The sequence below is a fragment of the Vigna umbellata genome, chromosome 5 (genome assembly GCF_029865625.1).
Source record: "Vigna umbellata cultivar VRB3 chromosome 5, Vumbellata_1.0, whole genome shotgun sequence".
Classification (NCBI taxonomy): Eukaryota; Viridiplantae; Streptophyta; class Magnoliopsida; order Fabales; family Fabaceae; genus Vigna; species Vigna umbellata.
Genome location: NC_142169.1, coordinates 64003852 through 64030626, shown reverse-complemented (window position 1 = coordinate 64030626; position 26775 = coordinate 64003852). Strand labels below are relative to the sequence as shown.

Below are 26775 nucleotides of genomic sequence, written 5' to 3'. Positions count from 1 at the left end.
ACTATGGGATACACAACAACTTTGAACGAAAGATCTTTATTAGACAGAACCCAAGAAATAGGTGGAATACTATATAATACATCTACTTAAACCTGACTGAATGATAAGGAAAGTTTTTATCAGAGACCTAAGAGTTTAAACCGAACACTACAAACTAGGCCGAACACTTTGGAGTTTGGCCGAACACTCTTAATACCCAAAGCAGATATATTAAGGAATATATTGTATAACCGAGCACTTATTTCGAAGCCTAATACTACTGAGATTGAGCGCTTGGTTTGTGACCGAGCACTACCTAGACCAAGAGCTAGGTTTACGACCAAGTACTACAGAGATTATGCAATGAAGGAATATATTCTAATTACAATTACATATGACTTATTTTCAACAAAGGATAAATATAATATTTAAGAATTTAGGTATTTTTGAATATCTTAACTAAGCTGATTTAAGAAGTACAAAGGAGAAACTATACGTAGACCGAACACTCATTTACATATATAATAATATAAAACCGATCGGTCATTAACTAAGTTCTCTACAGAAGAAGAATTCAGTTTAGACCGAACGCTCAAAGGAAAATCGAACAGTCAATAATGACTCTCGGTGTCAAACACAAGATTATACAGAAAGTTGCAGATTGAAGATCAAACTCTATCTCAACCCAATCTACCTTAGTTATAAATCACCCACTCATATAAACAACATACAGTAGCATCAATACTTCATATTCATCAAATAATCAAACCAACATACAACCATTCAGAACAAGAATCATAATCAAATTATATAAGTTTCCCTTACCTCTTAAGCTTAGCCGAACGCTCATAATTTGTATAAGATAATTCACCACTAGAAATCTTACGCTCCTACGGTCACGACTTATGAAACTAAACCAAACAAAAGACCAGAAGTGTGCTCAGAATAAGATGGCAAACTCATGCAACCAGAAACTCGGTTTGCATGTGACAGAAGACAACATTGTTGAGAGAGGAATGAACTTACCAGCTCAAACCAGCAATTTGATCGGTGTAAAGTGAAGCTCTTGGCACCACGAAGACTCAGACATGGTCTGATTGAAGATTGGAAGAATAAAAGGGTAAGATTCTGTAGAGAGAATAAGAAGGTTGTAGAGAGAAGGAGGAGAAAATGAAAGGTTCAAAAGGTTGAAGATGAAGGGTGCATGCAGAGAAAGTGACACGAAAATTGAAAGTTTAAGTTTTACATAACCGTCAAAACCGATCGGTCACTCAGCTGCTCACACCTGTCCTTCACTTTCTGATTTTCACTAACACCTGGCTTCCACTCACACAGGATTTTTAAGGGTTAACTACAACTTACAAAAATCAATACCTAAATATTTTTAAATATAAAAATAACACTGCTATAATTAAAAATTAAACAGTAAAGTTTTAGTTAAAAACCTTAATAATTTTACTTTTAAGTATATAAATATTTAAAAAAAAACAAATAGTAACTTTAAAGGAGATTCTTTAGTGACAACGTTAGTGTAAAAAGAATTAAGACTACTTAAGTAACAACTTTAAAAAAAATAATAATAAAGTTATCAATCGAGTGGAAGTTCTTCATATTTCAAGAAAAATACCTAAATTCTTAAATTTTAAAAAAAAACTACAGTATCGAGTGGCAAAATATCTTATAAAAGACATTTGGGTCGGTCTAGAGAAAAATAAAAGTCAAAGTTGATATTCAAACTCTAAATTTCCTAGTCTACGAATCACATGCCTTTTCACACCCTCAAATCTGTCTCTGAGGCCGGTGCTACTATTAATTAAACTCCATACATTTCTCTCTCTCATTTACACCACACTTTCTCTCTTCATTTACACCTTCAACTCTCTTCTAAACACAACTATTATTGCCCTTTCACCCAAACCAACACCACACAACAACAACTGTTCAGTCATATAAATGTCTCAAACCTTAACTCACACCATGCACCGTTCACCTGAACCTCTGTCCCTTCAGGTGGACAACAACCACTCTGGAAGAAGCACCACCGTCACTGAGATAGAGGAAGATAACTCCTCAGACTTCCCCTTCAACAATGATTCTCTTGTTACCATTAACGAACAAGACAAGGAGGAGGAAGACACTGTCTATGTCGCCGTCGGAAAGAGCCCCAGCAGCATCGAAGCCTTGTCATGGACCCTCACCAACTTCACCACTCCATCTACCATTCTCTATCTCATACACGTTTTCCCAGAGATCAAGCACCTTCCAAATCCATGTAACTTTTCTTCCAAATTTCTCATCTCCCTTTTCTTTGTTTCTTTCTTTCTTTTGTTGTTTGCTTTTTGGATTATTATAGTTTTTCAATCATTCTTTCTTTTCTGCCTCTACGGTAGATAGGTGCAAGTTGTTCACACCCTTGCCCTACCTGTGAGGTTGAGGTCTTAACCACCATGCTGTTTTCAAGACCACAGAAAAATTATTAATCGCTTCTGAGATATGTATACGACGGTTTACAGTTTGAAAGGTCAACACGGTTACTTAAATTTTTAATTTTTTTTATTCGGTTTTCTTCAGTATAACCCGGGAATCAATTTTGAGGGCTTATGATAATCCAAGAGTGAAAAATGTCTGCTAAAGTTAAAGTTGTAATGTCCTAACATGATTGAAATAAAGGAATGCGAAAAGGTCAAACATCTTTTGTTGAACTCTTGTGATTTTTATGCAAATAAGATTTTTCTTGTGAATGTGTGTTTGTGTCATGACAGTGGGAGTTGGAGTGATTCCGAAGGATCAAGTGAGTCCTGAGCAGGTAGAGAGCTACATGGCACAAGAAAGAGGCAAGAGAAGAGAGCTCCTTAACAAATTCCTGCAATTATGTTCTGCTTCCAAGGTACTCATTCTACAACTATATAAAATGGAAACTACTTTCCAATTTCACACAAAATTGAAGTAAGAAAAATATCAAACAGGTTAAGGTCGAAACAATCTTGATTGAGAGTGACTTGATTGCAAAGGCTATCATCGACCTCATTCCCATTCTTCAAATAAGAAAACTAGTGATTGGAGCAAGCAAATCTCAAATACGGTAGAATATTTTTGAAACAGTTAAGGATGTTGATTTATGAGAAAAGAATCGATAATTTAGTCTTGTAACATTTTGGTTGGACAGAAAATTGAGATCAAAGAAAGGGAGTGGCATAGCTGATCAGATACTTCAGAATGCTCCGGAAAGTTGCAATGTGAGTATTGTATGTGAAGGAAAGGAAGTAAATGAACAGATAGCCGCTGCCATTGCCACTGATACTTCCATGTCCCAGAAAAACAAGCATCAGCAAAATGCTTCGGTTTCGTGTGTTTGTTTCAACTTTTAAGACCAAAGCTTTTCATACGTACTGTGTGTCAGTCACTGAATTTCAGCATTGGGAATAGTTCACTATATCAATGTTGGTTTTAGATTTTACCCTTTGAAAAACCAACAATGTTCATGAATCTACCATTGTTTATATAGAGATGTGGATTGGGTTTAAGAAAATCTAGCATATATTTACAATTTTTTATTTATTCAGTTGCTGGGAGAAGAGTAGATAAAATAGGAGAATTTATCTTCAAAATCAAAAGGAATATATATACATATATCTATCATTCATTTTAAAGTACATATTCATCTGAATTTATTAAAATTAATAGTCCCTAAGAATTTTCGGAAAAAACAAATATTAATATTAAAATATATGTTAAAGTTTTTTTGTTGAAATGTAGTTAAATTGTCAATTCAACTTTTTTGGGAAAAAAAAATTTGATGTGTTTAACCATTGATTACATTTTGTTGGGTCAAGCTGATCAAGTCGTCAACTTCATTCAGGGTGGTTTATCCAGCAATTTGTGGGCTGGAATCCACACAGTTTTTGAAAAAATTTTCTTATGTCGATTTTTTGAATTTTGTAGACTTTTTTTTATTATTAAATATGTTCTTAATTCATGTAAAATAATTTATTTTGGTTCGCTCTAAAATAATTTAATTCCAATTACCACACATATTCAATCACAAGTGAAGTTGTACAGTGAGGTTTTTCTAAGCTACAATGCTACAAATGAACAATTACATAAGATGGAACTTATTGTATGGTATGACTCAATTAATAAAGAGATCTTATATTCATCGTAATGCACTGCATGCTTGATTAAAAATTTATCATTATAAGTTAAAAAAAGATATCTAACTCGTAATATCGAAGTTTATATTACTATTATAATCATTATAATCAATATCTCCATTATCATATTATTTCTCTGTCATATTATAATAAGCATTATAATTGTCATTATTATTACATTATTATCCGTTATCCTTATTTTTTTTCAATTGTGGCCAATGAATCAATTCTTCATTTAAAATCCTTAAACTTATTTGTCACAGATTTTTTATTAGAGACCCCAAACTATAATTATCAACCAACTAAAAATTATAGGTATGTATGTATATATAGTTCAAATATAAAAAACAAATAATATTGAAATTATAATTCTATTATTACTAACGAAAAACAAAATCCGCTAGCTACTTGTTACGGTCAACAATTGGCTATAGTATAAATCTTAATTAATTAACACAAGTGTCCAATGTATAGTCATTATCTAATCTTCCATTTGAAAGAGATGAGATAATAATATTTGATATGTTAACATGTTCCAATGATTGACTTTAAACTCAGCTACTTCTCTTACTTTTCCTCATCACAACCCCATTAATTTCTATTTTTAATCTTTTTAAAGAATATTTCTATTCATCTTCGTATCACTTTCTTACTAATTAAAAATCCTCCTCTTCCCACTTTCTTTATTGTTACAAAACAAAACATACACCATTGAAAATGTATGCCAACTCACTTCAACTTACTTTAACTTAATTCCAATAACATTTGGTTCAAGTCTTAAATATGAAAATGAATTAAATTATTGTATAAAACTTTCCTTCATAATAATTTTGTCTAGTTTGAACAACATCAACTTCAAAAACAAAATACCTATTTTCTACGTAAAAGACAAAAAAATGTTCATAAACCGCGTACTTACTCATTGAAGTTTCGTTTTAGCTATGCTAAACACAGTGAAACTCTAATCCAGTTCCCAGTTTCTTCTTAAATTTTTAATCAGAAAGTCTACAAATTCATCATAAGGCAAACCAAGCTGATGTAAAGTTGTCACAGTTGCTACCAATGATGTCAAGGAAAACGTGACATGATTGTTTGCACCACGAATCCGATGAAGAATGCCGTTGCGGTTTCATTCAGGTGTATGACTGCAGCGCCAATGAAATAAACAATGAAGATTCAGAGGAGCTATTTGAGATCAATCTGAAGGAATCATTGGAGACAATATCAGAAGACTGTGAGAGCAGCGTGTTCTCTTTTGACATTCACAACAACAACGACACAGATGTTGTTCATGTGGCAGTAGACCACGTTGGAGAATCAAGCATGGAAGCCCTTTTATGGACTTTGAACCATGCTGTCACACCCTCTACCACTGTCTATCTCATACACGTTTTTCCAGAAATCAGGCTCATCCCAAGTCCATGTGAGTCATCATCTTCTTGAAGATAAATTGTTGCATAGTTCATCGTTATCACACGGTCCAGACTAATTTATAAGTTGAAATTTTTGGTTATTCGTCATGAAAAGATTGGTTGGAAGTATAAACATATAGTGGTTTTAGACCATGTAATAGTTTTGCTGGTATAAGACTTCACAAGGTTAGTTGTTGTTGGAGTGATTCGAGGAATGAATAACATGGTTCTTACCTTTTTTATTAATCAAAATGCTGAAGTCAACGAATGAATGAAGTGGTTGTTTCCATTGATTAATGAAGCCATTCATTAAGCTATGACTTTGTTGCTTTTGATGTTTGATGGCAGTTGGAAAATTTCCAAGGAATCGTGTAAATGCAGAGTATGTTAACTTTCACTTGACTCAACAGAAAGGCAAGAAAAAATTGCTCCTTCAAGAGTTCATTGACTTGTGCTTTGATTCAAAGGTAAAGAAATCTCTCTCACACAAAAACAATACACAGTTTGATAGTTGAAAAATATCACTTTCGTGGAATTTAATATGCAAAGAAAAGTACAGGTTAAGGTGGAAGTGAATGTTGTAGAGGGTGACAACGTTGCCAAAGCAATAACAGAGCAAGTTAGAGATCATGATATAAGAAAATTAGTGATTGGAATCACCAAATCTAATTTAAGGTACCATTCCTTGCAATAATGTAAAATTAAATTAATAGCAATAATTGTTTCTACTAATCTGTCACTAATATTTTACTGTGATGTGTAGCAAATCCGTGTCCAGAAGGAGAAATGGCATAGCAGATAAGGTCCTCAGAAATGTACCAGAAATCTGTGATGTTAAAATAATATGCGATGGAAAAGAAGTAACAGATCAAATGATTAGCAGTTTCAGAGTTGCACATGAAGAGAATGAATCATGTGGTTTTGTTCCTCTTATGCGTTTTGTGTCCAATCCCATATGGCTATTTAGACCCAGATTTTGATCAATGACCCTGTTTTAATATAGTATTACAAAAAGGTGCTGCATAAAAATGTGATTAATTAGTGAATAATTGATGCTTAAAGAGCTAATTATCATTATGCAGATGTATACATTAGAGAAATGTAATTACTGAAAGTGGCAATTGTCTATTCCAAGCAATTAGTGGTGAGCGTGTGATGCATGATGATGTGGTGAGTTAGGCTGAAAGTATTTTATGGTAATATTGCTGTAACATGTGGTGGTTGCAGAGCCTTCAAATTGTTGCTATGATACTTTACAAACCACATGCATCACTAGTCTGAGATGAGATAATATTTATATCAAATATGATAAATTCAATTGACCAAGTCCTACTTCAAATTATCTACTGTTTCTTAAAAATGGTTTAATTTTAAATTGCTCTGACTTTTGAAACAACTCAAATATTCAATTACCTGTTTGCATAATTATTTGGGATTAATTTTTGAAATAAAGTTACATTTTTTTATTTTCTAAAAAAAAATTTGTTTTTTTTTTTACTTTTCATCTATTTTAGCTCTAGTCCTTGTTAGTTTATTTTAGTACCTTTAAAGTTTTTTTTCTATTGTGCTTTACTGAATACTTTTCAGGGATTAATTTAAAATAAAAAATATTATAAAGACAAACAATATTTATGGAACAAAAATCAAGATAATAAATTTCATATAATTTAAGTGCTTTTCAAAAATAAAAAACATAGAAAATTAAAAAATTCAATTATATTTCAAGTACTGGTGAAATCTATACACATAAATGATACTCCTATCAGTGGCGTGTAATTTGACTAATTCATATTTTAGTTTCACTAATGTCAGAATGAAGAGATTAAAACATTCTTTATTAATTAGTATTGTATAGTTAACATAATTAATGAATAAACTCAATTAACATTCATTATTGGGCCTAGAAAAGATGCTGAATTTGGCTGACGAGTGATAGTATAAGCTGAATATTTAGACGAGTAAATACAAAATATATTATTAAAAAAGTATTTGTTGAAATCTACTAAGAATTTGTGTTTTTTTGTTTGTTTTATATTTGTACTCCTCATTTAAAACAAACACGAACAAAAGTGTAATTGATTTGTAATCTTTTCCTCTCTTTTAAAAAGTAAATTGATAGATAGAACTTCTTTTTAGAAAGTAGAAGCCGCATTCTCTATAGTGGTCAATGCAGCAATTTTTAAGAAAAGCTTCTTAAATTAAAATTTTAATCATCTATACCGAAATAAAGTGAAACTAGCATTAAATTTAAATTGTAGCACAGTCTAATCTATATTCATACAAGTTAAGAATCATAATTTTATTTATTTTAAAAAATGTTTTAACTTAAGTTTTTTTTTTCTTTGCATGTCTATCACCCAACATTCTTTTTTATCATCACTGTTTACAAAAATAATTAAAAAATAAATAAAAATAAAAGTATGAGTGATGATGTATAAAGTTGAAATACAACCATGAAATTGCGTTAGAAAGGGAATACAAAATTAGAAATATTGAGATAAAAGAAAAACATTTAGTTGCATTTGATTGAATTAAGATTTTAGATCCAATGAGAGGGGTTTGTAGGCACATGTGGTGATGTTGTTGTGGAGATTAAAATGAGGATGTTGGATGATGCACATGTGCTCCACTATCCAAAATTGCACAGTTACCAATTGGGGAGCTTAGAGCATCGTCACCAGCATTGGCTGGTAGTGAATAAATGTTGTTTTTATGTGACTTTGTTTTTGAGATGACAGAGAAGCCATGCATTAATTGTGCCATACAAATTTGAAACTGCAAATAGCCAACAAAAAACAAACATACAATTCCTCATGGTCTGTTTTCTGAAACATTGAAAAAAAGTTCCTCCCCTCTTAAATAGTGTCTCTACCTCTAGAAGAAATCAAACTCCAGATAATTATCAGAACCTTTCTGATTAGCTATTGACATGTGGTTAACAGCCTTTTCACCACCACCTGATGAGGCTGGGGAGGGTATCTTCTCAAACTCTACAACCTTTGGGATCTCTGGTGGGGTAGCACATCTGATCAATGCCCAGTTCACACCTTCAAAAAAAGGGTGTTGCTTTATCTCAGTTGCCCCTCTTTTGTATGCCAATCTGTGCTGAGGTTCTTTCACCAGCAACCCCCTTATAAGATCCCTTGCTGCAAAACTCACAACAGGTGCTTCTGGAAAACGCAGCGGCTGCCCGACAACGTTAAACAGCGTGGCTCGGTTACCGGATCCCTTGAATGGAGTTTTACCGAACAACAGCTCGTATAGAAAGATCCCAAAAGTCCACCAATCAACTGCACTCCCATGACCTTCACCCTTGATGATTTCAGGTGCCAAGTATTCATGAGTTCCAACAAATGACATGGACCGAGCATCAGTAGGCTCTGCAATCAGCTCAGGTAATGGGCTCACTTGGTTGCCAATTTCAGTTTTTGGCTTCCGGTCTTTCTTTGATTTGCTAGAGAAGAGCCGGGGTGAAAAGCATGTGGTGGGTGCAACACAGGATGGTTGGATGCAGGAAGGTGGTTCAATACATGCTGGTTGGACACAATAAACAGGGTTCTTTCTTAAAGGCTCAGAATCCGTGGATGAGGTTTTCACAAGGGTCGGACTGACAGCACATCGGAGGGAGAGATCAAAGTCAGAGAGCATAATATGTCCGTCGTCCCTAACAAGGACATTTTCTGGCTTAAGGTCACGGTAGACAATCCCAAGCATGTGCAGGTACTCCAAAGCCAGAAGGACCTCTGCTACATAAAATCTGCAAGTTACAAGGAAATTGTCTGTGATTACCATCAGATCATATATTAACATAACTGCCAAAACCAGGCAAAGTACCCAAAAAGGAAGAAATCATGACTAAGAAGCTTAAGGAACATTCAGACAACTCATTTTCGGCTGAAAGAATTTATAGAAAATGAAAAGGCATGCGCACAGTAAAATAAACAGATGCCCTAGAGTTGTTTTGATATACTAAAGACAGTTACGATTTCCACTAAATTTATCTTCCCACAATGAAGCTTTCGAAGATTCAATTTACTATGTTTGAGATTATGTATAGATTTGTTCATTTGGAAAAATGAATGCAGACATCAAACCCACAATTGATCTATGAAATTGTCTGGAATACAGTATCTGACTTCATATAGGACTTGAATAAATCAACCAGAAGCATCATAAACATTTGAAAAGTAAAACAAGTAAGCCCACATGCAAAAGAACTCGTATCACAACCTCCACCTATACTTCCATGCTTGCATGAGAGGAAGATTCTACACTAAAAATGTTATGTTCTTTACATATTAAGCAATTAAGTGGTCATAGATGCTTGTATAATTGTAGCCAGGACCTAGATACGAGGATTTAGTGATCAAAGCATTAGAATTAGGTTGGTTAAATCTAGTGCAGCAATTAGAGCAATAAGCACAAATAAGGATGAGACCACTCTGCAACCACCTACATTAGAATTAAGGGGTTATCCAGGGACAACTTTGAAAAGAAACTAAAAGATAAATGATTTAGTTGTAATTACAACACCCTGAGAGGACTCAAATCTAGTTTCTTTCCCAGTAGAATAACAAGCCGGTAAAGCACTGTATCTGAAATCGGATCCAGTTTTCACTCACAAGTAGTATAAGAAAATGGAGAAACTCTAAAGGAGAAATACTCAATCAGCATGCATAAACCAAAATTAAATTGTAATTTAAACATACTTTACTGCCTGCTCAGGAAAATGCTTCCCTGGTTGCTTCTGCCTGAGAGTATGGAGGTCACCACCTGGGCAGAATTCCATTACCAAACATGAGAATTTCTCAGTTTCAAAATGAGTATACAAAGTTGGGAGAAATGGGTGATCAAGAGACTGCAGGATTTCTCTTTCTGTCTGGGCACGAAGTAGCTTTTTGCGACTCGCTAGGGACCCTTTGTCCATTACCTTCATTGCAAAGTAACATTTAGTTCCACTCAACTCGGAGAGGTAAACACTGCCTATATCCCCACAACCCAGCCTCTTCAGTAGTCTAAAGTGACCTAATCCCAACACCCCATCTCTACTTCGAACTGCTTGAATGGCTTCCCATCTCAAGTCATTTGCCTTGTGAGGTTTGTTTATGCTGCTACTAAAGCTACTACAAGTACTCTCATCACTCACATCACTGCTTGTACTTCCTCTGTAAATACTGCTCTTACCACTCTCAACAAAATCAGCTCTGTCACTAATCTTGGCACTTCCACTTGTCTTTGCAAGACTGCTCGCCCCATCACTAACTTTGGCAGAAACAGAACTGTTCTTTACACTTCCATATTCCGATGTCTTTTTGTCTTGGTCAATGGAGCTTTCCTGTGAGCCTATGTTCTCATTAACAGCACGATCCGCCTTGTCGAGAACAGATGAAGAAGCACCAGAACTACTTTTATTGCTCAAGGAATCGGCAGACCCCTTTTGGATTGAAACTCCTAACTTCTTGTTTTCAGCAGTTTCCCCAGTATTCTGTTTGGAAACGGTTCCTACAGACTTGGATAAATCCTCTGGACCAGCCAGTTCACTTTTCCCTGTTTTCAGAGAAGCTGGATTCCCTGAAGACCCGTTGTCTTTTGCCTCAAGGGTTTGAATTCCAGCCGTCTTCTGATGGTGTTTCGGAAGAGATCTAGAGCTAGTTTTTGAGTCCATCAGAAATACTAAAAAGTTTCAATCAAGATCAAATCGACCAAAACAGTGGCTCAGCATCCATTTATCTCTCCAAAAACAACAAACAACCTATAAAAAGCCACCAAAATCATAAAAAATCAGTCAGCCATCAAGCCACAGTATGAAAAACATGCTGGTTAAACGGGTACGCGTTAACAGATATTCATGAACCAATCCACGGAACAAACACTTCAAACATCAATAAAATCAGAACATAATTTCCTCACATTCAGAATCAGACAAATAGATCCTTTTAACAGATAAAACCAAAACAGTTCCTCCACTTGACACATAACAGCACAAGTACATCACAACCTAACCAAAACACAACAAGATAATTAAACAGCCAAGACCTCAGACTGCACCAGAAAGGTGAACCCCATCCCATATTCCAAGAACAAACAGAGGACAGAACCCTAAGACCAATTTTAGCAAGAAGAGATACCATATATCTACATCCCTAGCAAAGCTACATGCAAAGCACGATCCAATTAGTAAAGCAGAACAGTCACGGAACACCAACAAGACAAGAATCAACCAAAAAAACACAAAAAAATCAGAGAAGAAGAACACGGGGTGGACTTAAAAGACCAAGAGAAGAGTAAAGTAAAAAGGTCAAATTTGCCGGCAAAAACGGGGAAGCATATTTTGGAGAGAAAAGGGGTATTGGGGTTTGAGGGAAATTACCAGAAGCAGGTAGAAGAGAGTGATCCTGAGAGAATTGTATAAAAAATGGATCTTGAAGAGGAAAAGTGGAATCTGAAGCAGATCGGAAGGGGGAGAGAGAAACCCAGATGGAAAAAGGGTTAAACTTGAAGAGCTATGGCGAAAAGCAAATGAGAAGTGAAGGATTGGAAGAAAGGGAAAGTAAGAAGAGAACAAAAGAGTACCTAAATTGAAGGATCAGAACACAGCTTCGTTGCTTTAGCAGAGAGAGAGATAGCACTGTAGATAGGGAGCTGGTGGTAGCTTAGAGAGAGAGAGAGAGAAAGAGAGAGAGGAGAGAGAGAGAGGGGTCAAAGGTAAAGCAAAGCTTTTTTCTTGATTCAATAATTTCAAAGGGTTTTTGTCGCCAAAACCAAGAGAGGTCCAAATCACTAAACAGTTCTGAGGTCTTGCACCTGTCTGTCATGCCTTTGCCCAAATAATTCTTTTATCCTTTTCATTTTTATCTCTTTTTTTTTTCTCTTTTCTTCTCCTTTTATATTCATTCTACTCTTTTTTTTTAATTTATTTTTCAATAGTGATGTATAAAGGTATGCATACATCGATGACTATTTTCATATCTTATGCAAATTATTCAAACTTTTTCAATATATTAAAGGGAAAGTCTAACTATGGGTATTAAATTATTAGTCCAATTCTTTTATTAGGAAATGTTATTATTATATTCATGAACTTTATTACATCTCAAGAAAAAAATTAATATTGTTATGTACTGATTTATACTCAGTGTTTTCAAAAAAATCATTTGACTAAACCCTTTTAAACATATTTTTGACTGGTGTTTTGTGTATATTATTAGTATAAAAAATGTTACGTTACTTGTATATGGAGTAGAATTAAAACTATATACGGACAAATAAGGCAAAACTATATAGTACTGAAAAGTTAGTTAGTTAGTTATGGTTGAAAAGTTAAATAGAATCTGAAAGTTAATTAGTTGAAATTTGTGGATAATTGAATTATATGGAATTAGTAAAAGTATATGTCAATCGATAAATATAAAATGATGTATTTAGATAATATTTTATATCAAAAATAATTTTATTTTGTTTTATGAAGATGTGTTTTAGGTTTAATTATTACAACTTTTTATATATTATGTTTGATTCTTTTTCTTTATAAATATTTGTAGTTATCTTTTATGAAAATCATTTTCATAACGAGAAGATAAACTGTGACGATGATAATATGAGTCAATCTTTTTTATTTTGGCTCCCATGACTTGTAAGAATTATAAGTTTATATTATTGAAAAAGAAAGTATGCTTCGTTTATAAGAAATGCAGCATAAGAGTACAAAATTGTGATAACATTAATTTTATTAATTAAATTAGTAAAATAATAAATTTTATAAGTCTGTCTGTAAAAATAAATAATATTTATAATAGTTTTTAACTTTTAAATACTAGTTGAAAATAAAAATGACTTTGAATTCAATTGAAATAAAAATAAATAAACGCGAACGAAAACTACTTTTGTAGTTTTAGATAAATCGAAAAAAAAACATGAACGAACTTAAAAGAAACATACACGATATGTGTACGTACTACCAAATTTTAGGAATTTATAAACAAGTTAAAATATTTAATTTATCTTTTTTATTTATTTATCATCCTAATAACACGAGTTAAGGAAATGTTTCAATGTAATAATGTTACTTTTATTATATTATTTAATATAGAAAATAATTATAGTTTATAGGAAAATCAACATTTTACTTTTTACTTTAAAATTATAGGATATTTCTAGAAATATTGACAAATAACTAAACAAAATGTAATTATTTTTAAAAGAAATAAAATTTCTATAATTCATGAGTTATAAACATAACAAAATTCTTTAACGTCAAACACTTGCTCTTTCTCGGTTAATCGCTAACTTTAACTATGTTTGTTTGTATGTATAGTGGTTGAAATTTCCTAAAGTGTGATGAAATCTAATTTATTTAAGAAAATATATATACATTTAATGATTACTACGACAGAAAGAAAAAATAAATACGAAGAACGATTTCCTTCTTATACATCTTAAAATAACATTAAAAGTTTACAATTTACTTAAAAACTGTTTTTATTAAATATTTATAGGAACGGTACGATCTACTTTAAACCTATTTATATCAAACACAAGTTGTAAGTTTAAACAGGTTGTTCAAATGATAAGAAACATAAAAACTAGTTTAAATATTATGAAAGCCAAAATCTTCAATTTATTTTCTTAATATTTCGATGAAATAGATAATTACATTATGGTATACCGAATTTTGGTGATGATTTAAAAAAAAATATTTTTAACCTGTTTGACAGCTGTGAGTATAATAAATATAATGAATTGAATCTTAACACGAATTCTCATGAAATACTGAGCACAAGTTTCGAACTAGAATATTAGTTAAATAGTTAATAATTGGAAATATACATTTAAAAAATAGTGAGTTCATGTTATTGAGGAAGAAAGTGTGACCAGGTTGAATAAGACGACAACTTCGTTATTGTCGGGAGAATCTAATGCCCTCTCAACCTCCTTCCATCCCATAGGAAGGCCTAATTTCTTTATATTATTGTAATTTAACTTAATTAAATTTTTATCAAAAAATTATTTTACTGAGGGTTAAAAAAAGTTATATTTTTCTAACTTCTGTTCTTTGATATTTTGGTTAACTGAAATAGATAGTTTTTTCTATCATGATTTTTTTATGTATTTTTATTATTACCAGATGTTTAAAATATTTTGAATCTCTATCTGATACTAATTCAATCACAAACTTAAACAATAATTCTAGTTGAAGATAAAATTAAATTTACAAACTCAATCGATAAATTTTGATCTTTTTCTTAAATAAAAACTCAATTGAAGATATATGTATTTATAATAGGTTTAATTGAGTTCTTTTTATCACTTTTATACCTAAATCAATTTTCATATTTAATTTTACAATGTTCAAAAAAATCAATTTTCCAAATTTATAAAATCATGTTATATTAATTTTGTCTAATATTTTAAAAAAACCATGTGATTACTTTGTTTAAAAAACAGTAAAATTTGTAAAAATGAAAAAAATTGATGGTCAAATGTATAAAAAGAATGAGATAAAACTTATAAAATGTTAATAAATAAGTGATAAAATTCACAATTAAGATAAAAATGAAAACATGAGAAGCAAAATTAAAGGAAAAAGAATGAAGGGAATAATAAATAAACTTCCTATAGACAATAATTGTTATTATGATTATGTTGGCATTGTTCATTTGATGGAAATACAAATTCCCATCACTTAAGCCGACATGAAGATTTTTGGTTACCTAAAATGGGTGCTACTTTCCTCTGCAGTCAATAAAATCACCAAGTAATGGACCAACGGTTCATGGAATGTTTGGATGATCCAATGAAAAATAGAGGTGTATTACTGAATCATCCACCCTATAATAACTTTTGGTGGACCATACTCACTCAATCACTCACCCCATATTCTTATTAAGAATCACATAATCATCATATACATTATGTATAATCTCATTCTAAAATTAAAACATGACTTATAATAATATTAATTAACATATGTTCATCTCATTCATTCATTGCAGGTTTGTAATAATACTTGGCAAGCAGGGCCCAGTTTCTAAATGCAATTCCTATGATGGGACAAGGAATCACACAAGGATCACTTAATCCCTTTTCTGTTCTTTATGTCACCAATTCAGAAAGAGAAATATATATATACAAAGAGCTTGCATTAATTAATAACTTTTCCCTCATACTGGTTTCATTAGTGTGTGTGCAAGTAGATGGAGCTTTAGGTCTTTGTTTTTCTGGAGATGAGTACAACTGTATAAGGTCCCAACTGAGTATGAAATCTCATAAAGAATAACAATGGAGGTGGTTGGAATTCATTTTCTCACATATGAACACCACCCAGATAATAAATAATCAAAAAAATTTGATTTTGATCTTCTTTTCTGATTCCTGTAATCCAAATATCTCTTTCCCAAAAGCACATCCACAAACACATCTTATTTTGACAGCCACAGTGAGATGTGCAAGCACCAGAGCCAAGCAAAATATCAGCAACTCTTAAAAAATTTGAACAAGGGTTTTCAAAAGAGTGTACATTTCTTGAGAGGTATCACTTAAATAACCACCACAGAAGTGACACTTGTCAGTCCATATACATGGCCCTAGTATATAACATATATCTTATCTACTATATGACCAAAAATGTCCACTTCAAACATCAACGAAGTGTTTTCTTTTTCTTTCTAGACTTTTTCTTTCATGTATATTGTATTTTTTTCCTGCTATGATGTTTTTCAGACAGTAGTTACGTATGAGGCATTGCTAACCAAATTGGAAAAATCTGAACACGGAGCTGAGAATCTAAGTGTCTAAAAACGACAACAAATGAAGTTTGAAGTGTGACTTGAAATTTTTACCATGGTTTTGTTTGATTGGTGGTGTGGTGGAGACCTTTTTGGTTCTTGGTTTGTGTCTTGTCTAGAGTCATTCAGAAATAGCCACATGGGGGCAATAAAAAGAAGGTTGAGTTAACATTAGGATTAGCGTGTTTTGGAATTTGATTCCACAAAATGTTAGCTAAGTTTGGTCCCAAAATAAAAGCACTCCACGCTTCTTTGGTCCTTTCCCCCTCTCAAACAGACACTTTGTTTTCTCAGTTGCTTTCCTCTTTTTTATAGACCATTCCCCCTAAAAATATTTTTTCCCGGGTCAAACCAAACTTTATTATTTCCCTCAGTTTTATCCTTTTCTGTCTAGGCTTTTTTGGTTGTGGAAAATGTTGAATCATCATAACATTTTTCTTGCCTTTTATTTTTCTAGGTTTAGAAACGTGTGGCGTGTTAAGACTCAGTGGAACCAAACTAAGACAACTTTTCTCATATACAAAAATAGTGTCAGCTTTTGCATTTTCAGTTGCATCTTGAGAATATATATATATATATATATATATATATATATATATATATATATATATATATATATATATATATATATATATATATATATAAATTTCACTTCGGAATTTTTTCTTTTAAAGTAATATTGATTGATTGAACTATTTGGTTTTGTTTATTCTAGTCAAAGTTATCAACTCCAGCTATAGTGATTTATATTAACTCACTGCTCCAAATAGTTTTAAAACATGACTGCTATATAACAACTTCATGAATTCCAATGTAGAGATTGAGCAATGAATAGTCGTGAAACGTAGGCCGGTCGTCTTCTTTCTCTTTCATTTGTAGGAATTACAATTTCAGTGAAATTCTACCAAAGAAAAAAAAAATGAAGTTTTATTCCGACCAATGAGATTATGGTAACAGTTAATGTAAGGTCTCTATCCCCTTATTATATATTTTTAATTAATTTTATTTTTAGACGATGTAAAACTTCTAACATACCTCTTTATACCGATATATATATATATATATATATATATATATATATATATATATATATATATATATATATATATATATATATATATATATATATATATATATATATATATATATATTTTGAGCATGAGACTAGATATTAATGAATAGTCTGATAGTAGGTGAAATAATATGTTCATACAAATTTTGTTAAAACAGGTTTTAATCTGACTCTAATGTCATATTAATAAGTGAATTTTAAACCTAACTTAATCTCTTAAAACCGAATTTATCATGATTTTATACTTCACTTTCATTAAAACAATTTTGGAGTTGTAGTTAATTGAGAACTAATAATCAACCAACGGCTTCAATCACTGTCTCAGAAACCGACATGGTCTTTAGATATAACATTGTGTGACGATATAACACTTTTTGACCTTTTTAGGGCATTATTTGTGACTTTCCAAACCATGCAAGTTGAGGAAACCTTTGCATATGTTTCTATTAACCCTGGTTTCGATTTTCCTCTGAGGCTATGAAACAATATAGGGGAATACTAAAAAAATGCATAAGAATGCAAAGGGAAAATTAAATATAAGAGAAGAAAAAAGCAGATCTGAGTTCCATGCATAGAGTTGCGAGCTACTTACTTACCCCATGCCCACATGCAGCTCTCTGTATTTTGAATAAAAACTAGCAGTTTCATGCAGTGGTCCTCTCCTCCTCACTCATATTAAACTCATTATTATACTTTCTATGATTAAATATCACTGAGACACTGATATAATAAGAACAGCTACCAAATGGAAGGAGCAGTACAATGAGATTTTAACATGTGGCATGCATGTGAGTCTTGGGCCCCTCAACATAATTTACATATATAGTTATTTTGTTAAAAATATATGGGTCTGGGCAAAGTTTGAATTGTTTTTTGTTTTACTGGTAGAAGGGAATATATTCCTTCAAGCGGGAGAGTCTGATGATTCAGAGTTTGATAGTCTCACCAAGCAGAAAAAGCTTTTAAGAAAAGCATTGGATATATAGGATTTGGCTGCTAGCTTCACTTTTAGCTTTACTTTTTAGTTTCTTTTGATGTCAAAATCTACACCACCAAAGGAACTGTTAAAATTTTGGCTTTGGCGATTGGTTGGATAAAAATTTGACTGCTACTGTGAGCCTGTAACCTATTAACAAGGCACACACAACTCAAGGTTTTGGCATGGCTAAATGGTCCAACCTTTTCCTTTGAGGAACCTTTCTCATACTTATCATCATTCACATCCTTCACCTGTAAATTGTCTAGAAAGAAAAAAAATATGTGGACCAATTATGATATGTGGATTACTCAGTTTAAGAGCTGTTCTTATCTTTTTCATTGGAAGGATGGATTTTTTACAGCATGGCTGAGTCATGGAGGAGTGAAGTTCAATGTTGTTAGTTATCAAATATTCAGATATTAAATATTTTATGTAAAATATAGTTTGACAGCATGTGAAGTGAGTAACGGTAGAACCTCATCAAACCTGTATCAATGTTGATTGGTGTCACAGCCGAGGGATGCGGGAGTGTAACAAGTCAATTATTCTGACACAGCACAGCCTGAGAATATTTTTCCAGATGCGACAAAACACACAACCCTTCTCTTTTTTTTTTCATCTAGAATGTGGCTACTATTGGGCCATGATCCCATTTAGATACATTGGGCCACCATGGTCCAATATGTGCATTGAAGGAAGTTGAGAAAATACTTATGCTCAAGAGATTGGTTCAATGTGAAGAAGAGGACAGAATATTGGTATGTGTATTGAAGGAAGGTAAGAAAATACTTATGCTCAAGAGATTGGTTTAATGTGAAGAAGAGGAGAGAATATTGGTAGTTTATAAGAAAGCATAATTCTTTTAACAGGGAACAAAAATGAACATAAACGAACTGAAAAATATACTGAAAGAGAACAATGAAAACTTATATTATTAAATCAGAAAAAATTACAAATTATAATACGTAAAAAAAATAATCACCCACTAAGAATTTCTACAAATAAGGATATTGATCTCGAAGGATTTAGTATCATGACATGTATGATGTCCCAGTTACAACTTATGTTGCCATTCCTGACGTGGCTCATATCATGAAACCAAACCATGGCAAGCATGTGAATGTTGAAATGATCAGAGTGATGTTTGTGACAGTGGAGTGTATCCAACTGAATTTTACCAAAAATTTCGGGGTTAAAACCTGAAGAGTCATCTTTCTGATAAGACTTCACCTAACCTGCCACCATCAGGACCAAAATATCACATGCCTATTCCAAGTAATAGTCCTGTACCACCTGAATTGGCAAGGTAGCTTCCAAATTCAATCTGAGCACTATTCATGATGGTAGACCACCCAGATGTTTGTGTTTGTTCATTTGGAAACTTCTATAGTTCGAGGTTGGCACGTTTAAAAGAGACAAGTCATAATGAAGTGTTGGTGTGGGACGGAACATCTTGCCAGTGATACTTAATAGCATAATCCATTTTATGCGGATATATGATTGCTTATTAAGTTTTTTTACTATAGTCCTTCTATCCTCCTATACTAGGCTTAGATAGAATTGTTATGCTGCTTACTTTTTGCAACATGAATAGATATTTGTAGTGGATAACTTTTTATAGTCTTATGCGACGTTGGCCCTTGTTCCCTAATGACTTAACGTGGCTTTATCCAAGCATATCTAATACTTAACGTTGGAGTTTCTAAAGCATCTGAATTTGAATCCAATGAACCCTCTTGGATGAGCTACCCTACTGAGACTGTGAATGAATAAACCATACAGTTATACAACAGAGCCAAACTGGTAATTTAAATGAAGTACTGCAGCATTGGAAATATAAAAATTTGCATTACAATGTCTTATTTATTGAAATACCAGAACGAGTAATTTCCCCTCGTCGTGAAGAAATGAGTATACAGTGCAATTATAAAATAGTTCTGCTTCGCAAAGGAGAGCAACCAATATCTCTTCCATTAATGCTTGGTGCAAACCACCCGACAACGAAGTGATGTAACAGAGATCCAGATATAAGCTATAATTAGATTGTGAAAAAATTAAATAGAACAGTGTTCTATGTGGAGCATAGCTCACGATATTGGTATAAAAGAATGTCTAAATTGGGAAGAACCCATTCATACTTTTGATAAGTCAACCATGTCAGAAATTGTATTTGCATAGTAATCAGGTTGAATATTATTTGAAGGGTCCTGTAAAGCTGATTGAGTTGTGACACCTGTTTGTTTCCACAATAAAAATGATCGCAATATATGTTATGAACGACTTCTCTGGTAACATATATACAGAAAAAGACAACCCCATTACCTGAAAGAACTAGAAGTGTTTTGCAACCAGCATTTTGTCCAAACAAAATATCAGTATCTAGTCTATCACCCACCATGCACATCTTGGAGCAACTTACGTTGAATCTTCCAAAAAAGATTAAGTTATATATGCTGAGAAAACTATAACATAAAAGATAACATTCCGGAAATACCAAGACATTTAAGCATTTAACTTTCTTACTTCTTAAGTAAAAACTCCATCATAAAGGTTGATGGTTTCCCTACCACAACAGGTTCCTTCTGGGTTGATCCACATATAGCAGCAACCATACACCCTGCACCTGAAATCCAAGTTTTATCAATTATGAGGACATAAAATCAAGTTACATACTAATTCTACACTGTTTAAGAGTAAAATGGAGTTGAAAGAAGGACCAGGCCATTCTTGCAAAGCTGTCATATGTCCAACTGCATCACGGTTGGTGGCAATAAAAAGGCATCCTGGATTTTCTCGTATGCAAAGGGTTCCGTACCTACCAGATGACATTGAAATATCCAAATATCTAACAACTAAAAATGCAAGTAATTAAGTACACGTTGCTAAAAAATAAGATAATGTTGGCATATATAAATATAAGATTTTGATGATTTTATTCACCTATTTTGTACTAACATAAACAAAACATTATATGCAAAAGCCTATTCTTAGTTATTCTGCTTTGGGTTAATTAACTAAAAAACCTCTTACCACATCATTAGTGTACTCAAAAAATGTAGTTTGTTTATTAAATCATTCTCACAGTATTATGAACTTATTAGACATTTCAACAGTCTACAAATAATCCATAATCCATACAAAGCTTTAGTGTAAACAAATTGTTATCAACTAAAGTCCTCTAAAGATCTGACCACAAAGATCTTACCACTCTTAAAGGATAAAATGACATACTTCCCTCACTTAGAGGTAACTAACATAATTATAGAAGATCCTAACCCTTTTTGTTTCTCAAGGATTTCACTTTATATAACTATCATCGAATGGTGGATCACTCTGGAAAATGGTTTTGCACGAAGCATGTCATGCGGACAAAGACCTGTTTGGTTTACATAGTGGTAACATATGGATGAGCGATTGGTGGCACCGGGGTTGCCAAAAGTAAGCATCCATGATGAGAGGGGTGTGCCGATGAAATGCCAAACATATTACTCACCATGAAGGACAATAATTGCAAAAGAAAAGAAAAAGATAGAGAGAACAAGGGATCAAACTTCAATCCTAAATATTTTTGCATTTTTCCATGTTATAACTGATCTCTTTTCTATTTGTCCTTTATTTTGGATTTTGTGTTTATTCCCAAGTCTATAGGTGAAGGTAAGGCTAATCCTGTTGACAAATGGTATTTGAAGACATGATTGTTTTACATACCAGTGGCATATGGGAGATGGTCCAATTACCTCCAGGCAATACTACTATTGGCTGTCGTAGGGTTTATACAATCAAGGTTGGATTGGATGGTAATATTGATCAGTTCAAAGCTTGTCTGATGGAGAAAGGCTATACTCAAATTACTTTGGTTAATCTATTTTCTTGCCGTGTTTGTTATCTGTGGTTGGCAGTTTAAGGAATTAGATTACTAAAACTACATTCTTACATGGTGAGCTACAGGAAATGGTCTACATGGATCAACCCCCAATATTTACTGTTTCTAGTGGCTCTCATTTTGTTTGTCACTTGTGACACTACTTTATGTATTGAAGCAATCTCCTCGTAGCAATCTCCCCGTGCCTAGTTGGCTCATTTTAGCTCGGCTCTAGTTCAGTTTGGTATGACTTGTTCCAAAGTTGATCACTCGATTTTCTTCCTCCAATCTTCATTTTTAGCATATGTTTTTATTTGGTGGTATATCTTGATGGCAGATGGTTTTGAGGTGTATCAACGGACTGATGTCTCATCCAAAAATGAGTTCCAAATAAAAGATCTTTGATTTCTCAAATATGTTTTGGGTATTGAGGTTGCTCAATCTACTTCAAGATTGTCATTTCCCAAAGGAAATATGCTTTGGATATCCTCATTGAGACTAGCATGTTTGGGTGTTGTCCTAGTGATACCCCTATGGATCCTCATCTTAAAATTCTTTCGAGCAAAGGGAACCTTGGAAAACCCAAAAAGGTATTGTAGAGTCATTGGCTGACTCAATGACCTTAGGCACTAGGACCAATGTCACATTATGTAGTAAGTCAATTCCTCGATGTCCCTTGTGATAGTCAGTGGAATGTCGTCATGTGCATCCTCTGTTGTGATAGTCAGTGGAATGTCGTCATGTGCATCCTCTGTTACATCAAGAACGCACTAGGTCCCGAATGCTTATATGAGAACAAAGCCAATTCCTGAATTGATTGTTACTCTAATGCAAATTAGGCAGAATTATCATCATACAAACAATCCACTTCAGGCTAATGTTTTCTTATTGGAGGTATTTTACGCTCAAGGAGGAGCAGGAAACACAATATAGTTGTCAAATCAGTTGTTGAACCCAAATATCATGTCATGGCAGAAGCTGCAAGCGATAATACACGGCAATGACAACTCTTTCAGCAGCCCCAATTGGGGGAGATTCAGGGCACTAAGCTTATCTGCAATCAGTTGCTTGTCATATTGCTTCTAATACAGTCTTCCATGAACAGATTAAATACAGAGAGATAGACTGTCATTTTGTGAGGAAGTGTTCTCAGCAAAAATCACTATTGATTTTTGTTAGCTTTAGTAACCAGCTGGCAGACATGTTCCAAAAATCTGTCAAGGGGTCTCATATTAATCATATTTGTAACAAGCTTGGCACATATGACATATATGCTCAAACTTTTGAAGATAAGATTTGATTATTGAAGATATGATCTGATTAGGTTGATGTAAAGGGATAAGATACATTTAGCAGATATATAGGGATTTTTTTGTTACTTTAATTATCCTGTACATAAATTATAATTAGATTGGTGTGTGTATGAGGCACGAGTCAGAGGAAATATGAACCAGAATGTACAATTTTAAATAAAAGAGGAAAGGAATAGATACTCTTACTGAAGCTTGTAATAGTTAATGTTTGGGTCTATACCAACCACTACAGCGCCAACCTGAAAGAAACCCATCAGTTAACTGCAAGCACCGATCTCAATGAAGATATTCAGTAACAAATTAAAAATGAGCAAGGTGTCATTACACTCTTATCATGCTCAACAAAGCAGTTCTGCGTCAGGTCTATCGCTTTATTTGCATCTTCCTGCACCAACGAATGCTTTAGCGAGAATAACTTATGTCACAATCATGTGATTCACATCCCTCTCTTATTGTTTTGCTTGAAGTATGCATTGCCTTTAAGAAAACGTAGCCTAATAATAGACTTGACTATGATCACTTGAACCAAACATTAGTGTAAGGGTTTCCTTTTCAAAAATAACACAAGCACAAGTACTTGTTTATCCACAAGTCGTTTCAACTCAATCAAGGTGAATAATCATCCAAACCAACAAACTTTACAAGCAAAAAGAGAACATGAACTAGAAAACTAGCCTAGTGGAACAGCAAGGCGAGGCTCCTAAGTAACTCTTGGGACAACATGAATTCAATTTCAATGAGGGAAAAAGAGAAAGAGGGAGAAAGGTTATAACTCATAAATTCACAACTTACTGGTCCACCAAACGCTGTAATGCCAGCAAGCTGCAACTCCTCCAGTATACCGTCCCCACCAATCACATAAACCTGAAATAAAGAACACCAATAGAAAAAATTATCACATAACTGTATGCAAACGGGTGATTTACTATGAAGGCAAAAGTCTAATGAGAGGAAAGTGAAAATGTAATGTGAAGAAAATATTCTATGTTTTCACTGCGGTAAGAAATCATCACCCTGGTTTTGTTTTAATTAATTAGCAACCATTCAATGTCAAGTCAGTTTAGTGCTATTTCAGTCAGCCTAGCCGTTAATCATCAGTCACCACCAAATGTGCTTTGTATATAAAGCTTGATGATCGTTCAACATGGATTCAGTTTTCCATCATCCCTGATTTGAAACCATATTTGAAAATCGGGAAACACAACAAAACAATGCATCATTTATCATTCCAACTAAGAAAAACAGTTCCTTAAATTCTGAGTTTTTTAGAATACTATTTTCTTTAATATCATTCAAGAAAATTTCAAATTGCCGAGTATTCTACAAATTAACATGTCAAACTTTTGCTAATTGTGAAAGAGATACACATGAATAAAATGCTATTGATGTAAGATATAAAAACGGAATGAATGCTTCCATCTCATTCACCAACTCTATATGATAATAGTCTGCTATCAATCATAAGTTCTATTACAGATTTTAATGTTTGAGCTTTAACTCTGCAACCTTGTCATACTCACCAATCACTACATCACGGGTATTGTTTATATAACATTTTCTACAGGTACTGAAAAGAGAAGAGAATAAGACAAAAAATGAAATAAGTTTTTCCAAACACTGAAATTAGCTTGAGTAAGTTAGTTCAATATAGCATGGCAACTTAGTAGGGATGTCATTATTCCACAGTGGTACTTAGCGTGTTTATCTTTTCAAAGAAGTAAAAAAAAAAAAAAACTTTTGGAGATATTAATCTGAGAGAGTTTCTACATGTAAGTTAACAGAATCAACTGTCTGTTATGTAGAGCTCATGGTCTTGTTCTTGAGAAGAGCCTCGTTGTTTAGGGAACAAAGGCGTTTAGCAATGACCCTCGGTCAAGTCCCGGTACTTAAGTACTGTAAGACTTTTTCTGTGAACCAAAACAGTAGAGGCCCCAGTCAGGGGTAGGGGCCTTTAGGCTCACACGTGTATGGCCTATGCCTCCTCATAGTTTAAATGGTGTGATGTCAAGTCTGCAACATTTCCATGTTCATCATATTGTAGATATTGTCGACTTTAACTCTCGTGTGTGCCATACAGTTTTTAAAAGTGCATTGGTGAATTAATAGAACAAAGGCTTATAAACTACCTTGACTTCAACTCCTAGTCAATTTAGGACTCTGTGTGTATGGCACACAGTAGCACCAAGAACATTCTCCATTCACGAGTAACTAATAATCCCGCGAAAAGATATTAAAATAAAAGAAACTATGACTTTGGAACCTTGTTTTGGGAAGGGAAATCATTGGCCTTCAAGTACATAGCAGCTGCAAACGACGAGGAGAATATCTCGTCCTGGGGAACGAAAAAAGAACAAGATTACAAAAAGAATTCATCGAACATCGAAGTCGAAATCGTAAGCGAATGAAAGAGAAGACAAGAGAACCTGCGAAACGGAAATTCCTAAGGATTGGAACTTTTGAGCGTACTGAGAGCGCGACTTCCAGGAATTGTTGGTGACGAAGATGAGCTTCTTTCCCTTGGAGCGAAGCATTTGGAGAGTTTGCGGAACGCCTTGGATGAGTTCATCGCCCTTCCAAATCACACCTAATTCAAGAGTGCGAGATGGAATGATTCAATACATGGAATTGAAAGTAGCTGAGAAGAATGTTTCAGAGTCACCAACCGTCGCAATCGAAGAGAAAAGCTTCCACGGAATCGAAGAGATCCCTGAAATTGCTTGGTGACAGAGGTTGGGAACTCATGGCAGAAGAAGATACGGGATGAAATGTGCTTTCACTTCGCCGCTTTGAAGTTCAAACGCCAGCAACAATAACGTGTCTGTCAGTTAGTGGTCCAAATAAAAGAAAAAAAAATAGTTTGGGGGAGAGTGTTATCTTTTTACACCTTTTAATTTTGTGTCAATTTCCAAATTTATTAATTTGCATTAATAAATATTTGTCTTTAATTTTCTTAGAGTGAGTTAATGTGGCAAAATACAAATATATAATGTAAAAATTTGTAATTATATAATGAAGAGGTTAAGAGGTTTATAAAATATTATCAGAGTTCAACTAAAAGTGTGGAGAACTTAAATAATTTTGTAAAACATTTAGATAATTCGATTAAATGTATAGAAAACTCAAATAATTTGATAAGATATCCGAAAAGTTTGGTAAAATGTATTGAAAAGTTAAATCGCTTGATCAAATATTTGGAGAGTTCGGCAAGTTAGATTGAACAATG

General features: G+C 33.3%; 4 protein-coding genes across 7 annotated transcripts; 2 read left to right on the top strand and 2 right to left on the bottom strand.

Moving 5' to 3' along the window:
• The first annotated feature begins 1785 nt into the window (after positions 1 to 1785).
• Positions 1786 to 3541, top strand: LOC124848657 (U-box domain-containing protein 35-like). Its single transcript, XM_047326401.2, has 4 exons — positions 1786 to 2251; positions 2742 to 2866; positions 2946 to 3061; positions 3146 to 3541. Exons 1-4 carry the CDS (start codon positions 1933 to 1935, stop codon positions 3345 to 3347), a joined length of 762 nt encoding a protein of 253 aa, XP_047182357.1. The 5' UTR covers positions 1786 to 1932; the 3' UTR covers positions 3348 to 3541.
• Positions 3542 to 4893: 1352 nt separating this feature from the next.
• LOC124848629 (U-box domain-containing protein 35-like) lies at positions 4894 to 6859 on the top strand. Its single transcript, XM_047326355.2, has 4 exons — positions 4894 to 5553; positions 5891 to 6009; positions 6102 to 6217; positions 6306 to 6859. The coding sequence occupies exons 1-4, from the start codon at positions 5454 to 5456 to the stop codon at positions 6520 to 6522; spliced, it is 552 nt and encodes a 183-aa protein (XP_047182311.2). The 5' UTR covers positions 4894 to 5453; the 3' UTR covers positions 6523 to 6859.
• A 1429-nt stretch (positions 6860 to 8288) lies between these two features.
• Positions 8289 to 12273, bottom strand: D6PKL2 (D6 protein kinase like 2). 2 transcript variants are annotated; one of them, XM_047326405.2, is made up of 4 exons: positions 12116 to 12270; positions 11913 to 11984; positions 10252 to 11294; positions 8289 to 9299 (listed from the first exon to the last, which is right to left on the bottom strand). In XM_047326405.2, exons 3-4 carry the CDS (start codon positions 11205 to 11207, stop codon positions 8417 to 8419), a joined length of 1839 nt encoding a protein of 612 aa, XP_047182361.1. In that variant the 5' UTR covers positions 11208 to 11294; positions 11913 to 11984; positions 12116 to 12270; the 3' UTR covers positions 8289 to 8416. The 2 variants fall into 2 exon arrangements, with proteins under 2 accessions (XP_047182361.1, XP_047182362.1); XM_047326406.2 differs by lacking the exon at positions 11913 to 11984 and having other exon boundaries at positions 12116 to 12273.
• A 7905-nt stretch (positions 12274 to 20178) lies between these two features.
• PGLP2 (2-phosphoglycolate phosphatase 2) lies at positions 20179 to 26405 on the bottom strand. 3 transcript variants are annotated; one of them, XM_088116037.1, is made up of 10 exons: positions 26216 to 26405; positions 25976 to 26136; positions 25813 to 25884; positions 24345 to 24416; positions 23878 to 23952; positions 23739 to 23791; positions 21095 to 21192; positions 20901 to 20994; positions 20700 to 20803; positions 20179 to 20610 (listed from the first exon to the last, which is right to left on the bottom strand). In XM_088116037.1, the coding sequence occupies exons 1-10, from the start codon at positions 26292 to 26294 to the stop codon at positions 20510 to 20512; spliced, it is 909 nt and encodes a 302-aa protein (XP_087972163.1). In that variant the 5' UTR covers positions 26295 to 26405; the 3' UTR covers positions 20179 to 20509. The 3 variants fall into 3 exon arrangements, with proteins under 3 accessions (XP_087972163.1, XP_087972162.1, XP_087972164.1); XM_088116036.1 differs by having other exon boundaries at positions 20901 to 21000; positions 26216 to 26397; XM_088116038.1 differs by having other exon boundaries at positions 20901 to 21000; positions 23878 to 23937; positions 26216 to 26388.
• Positions 26406 to 26775: the final 370 nt, after the last annotated feature.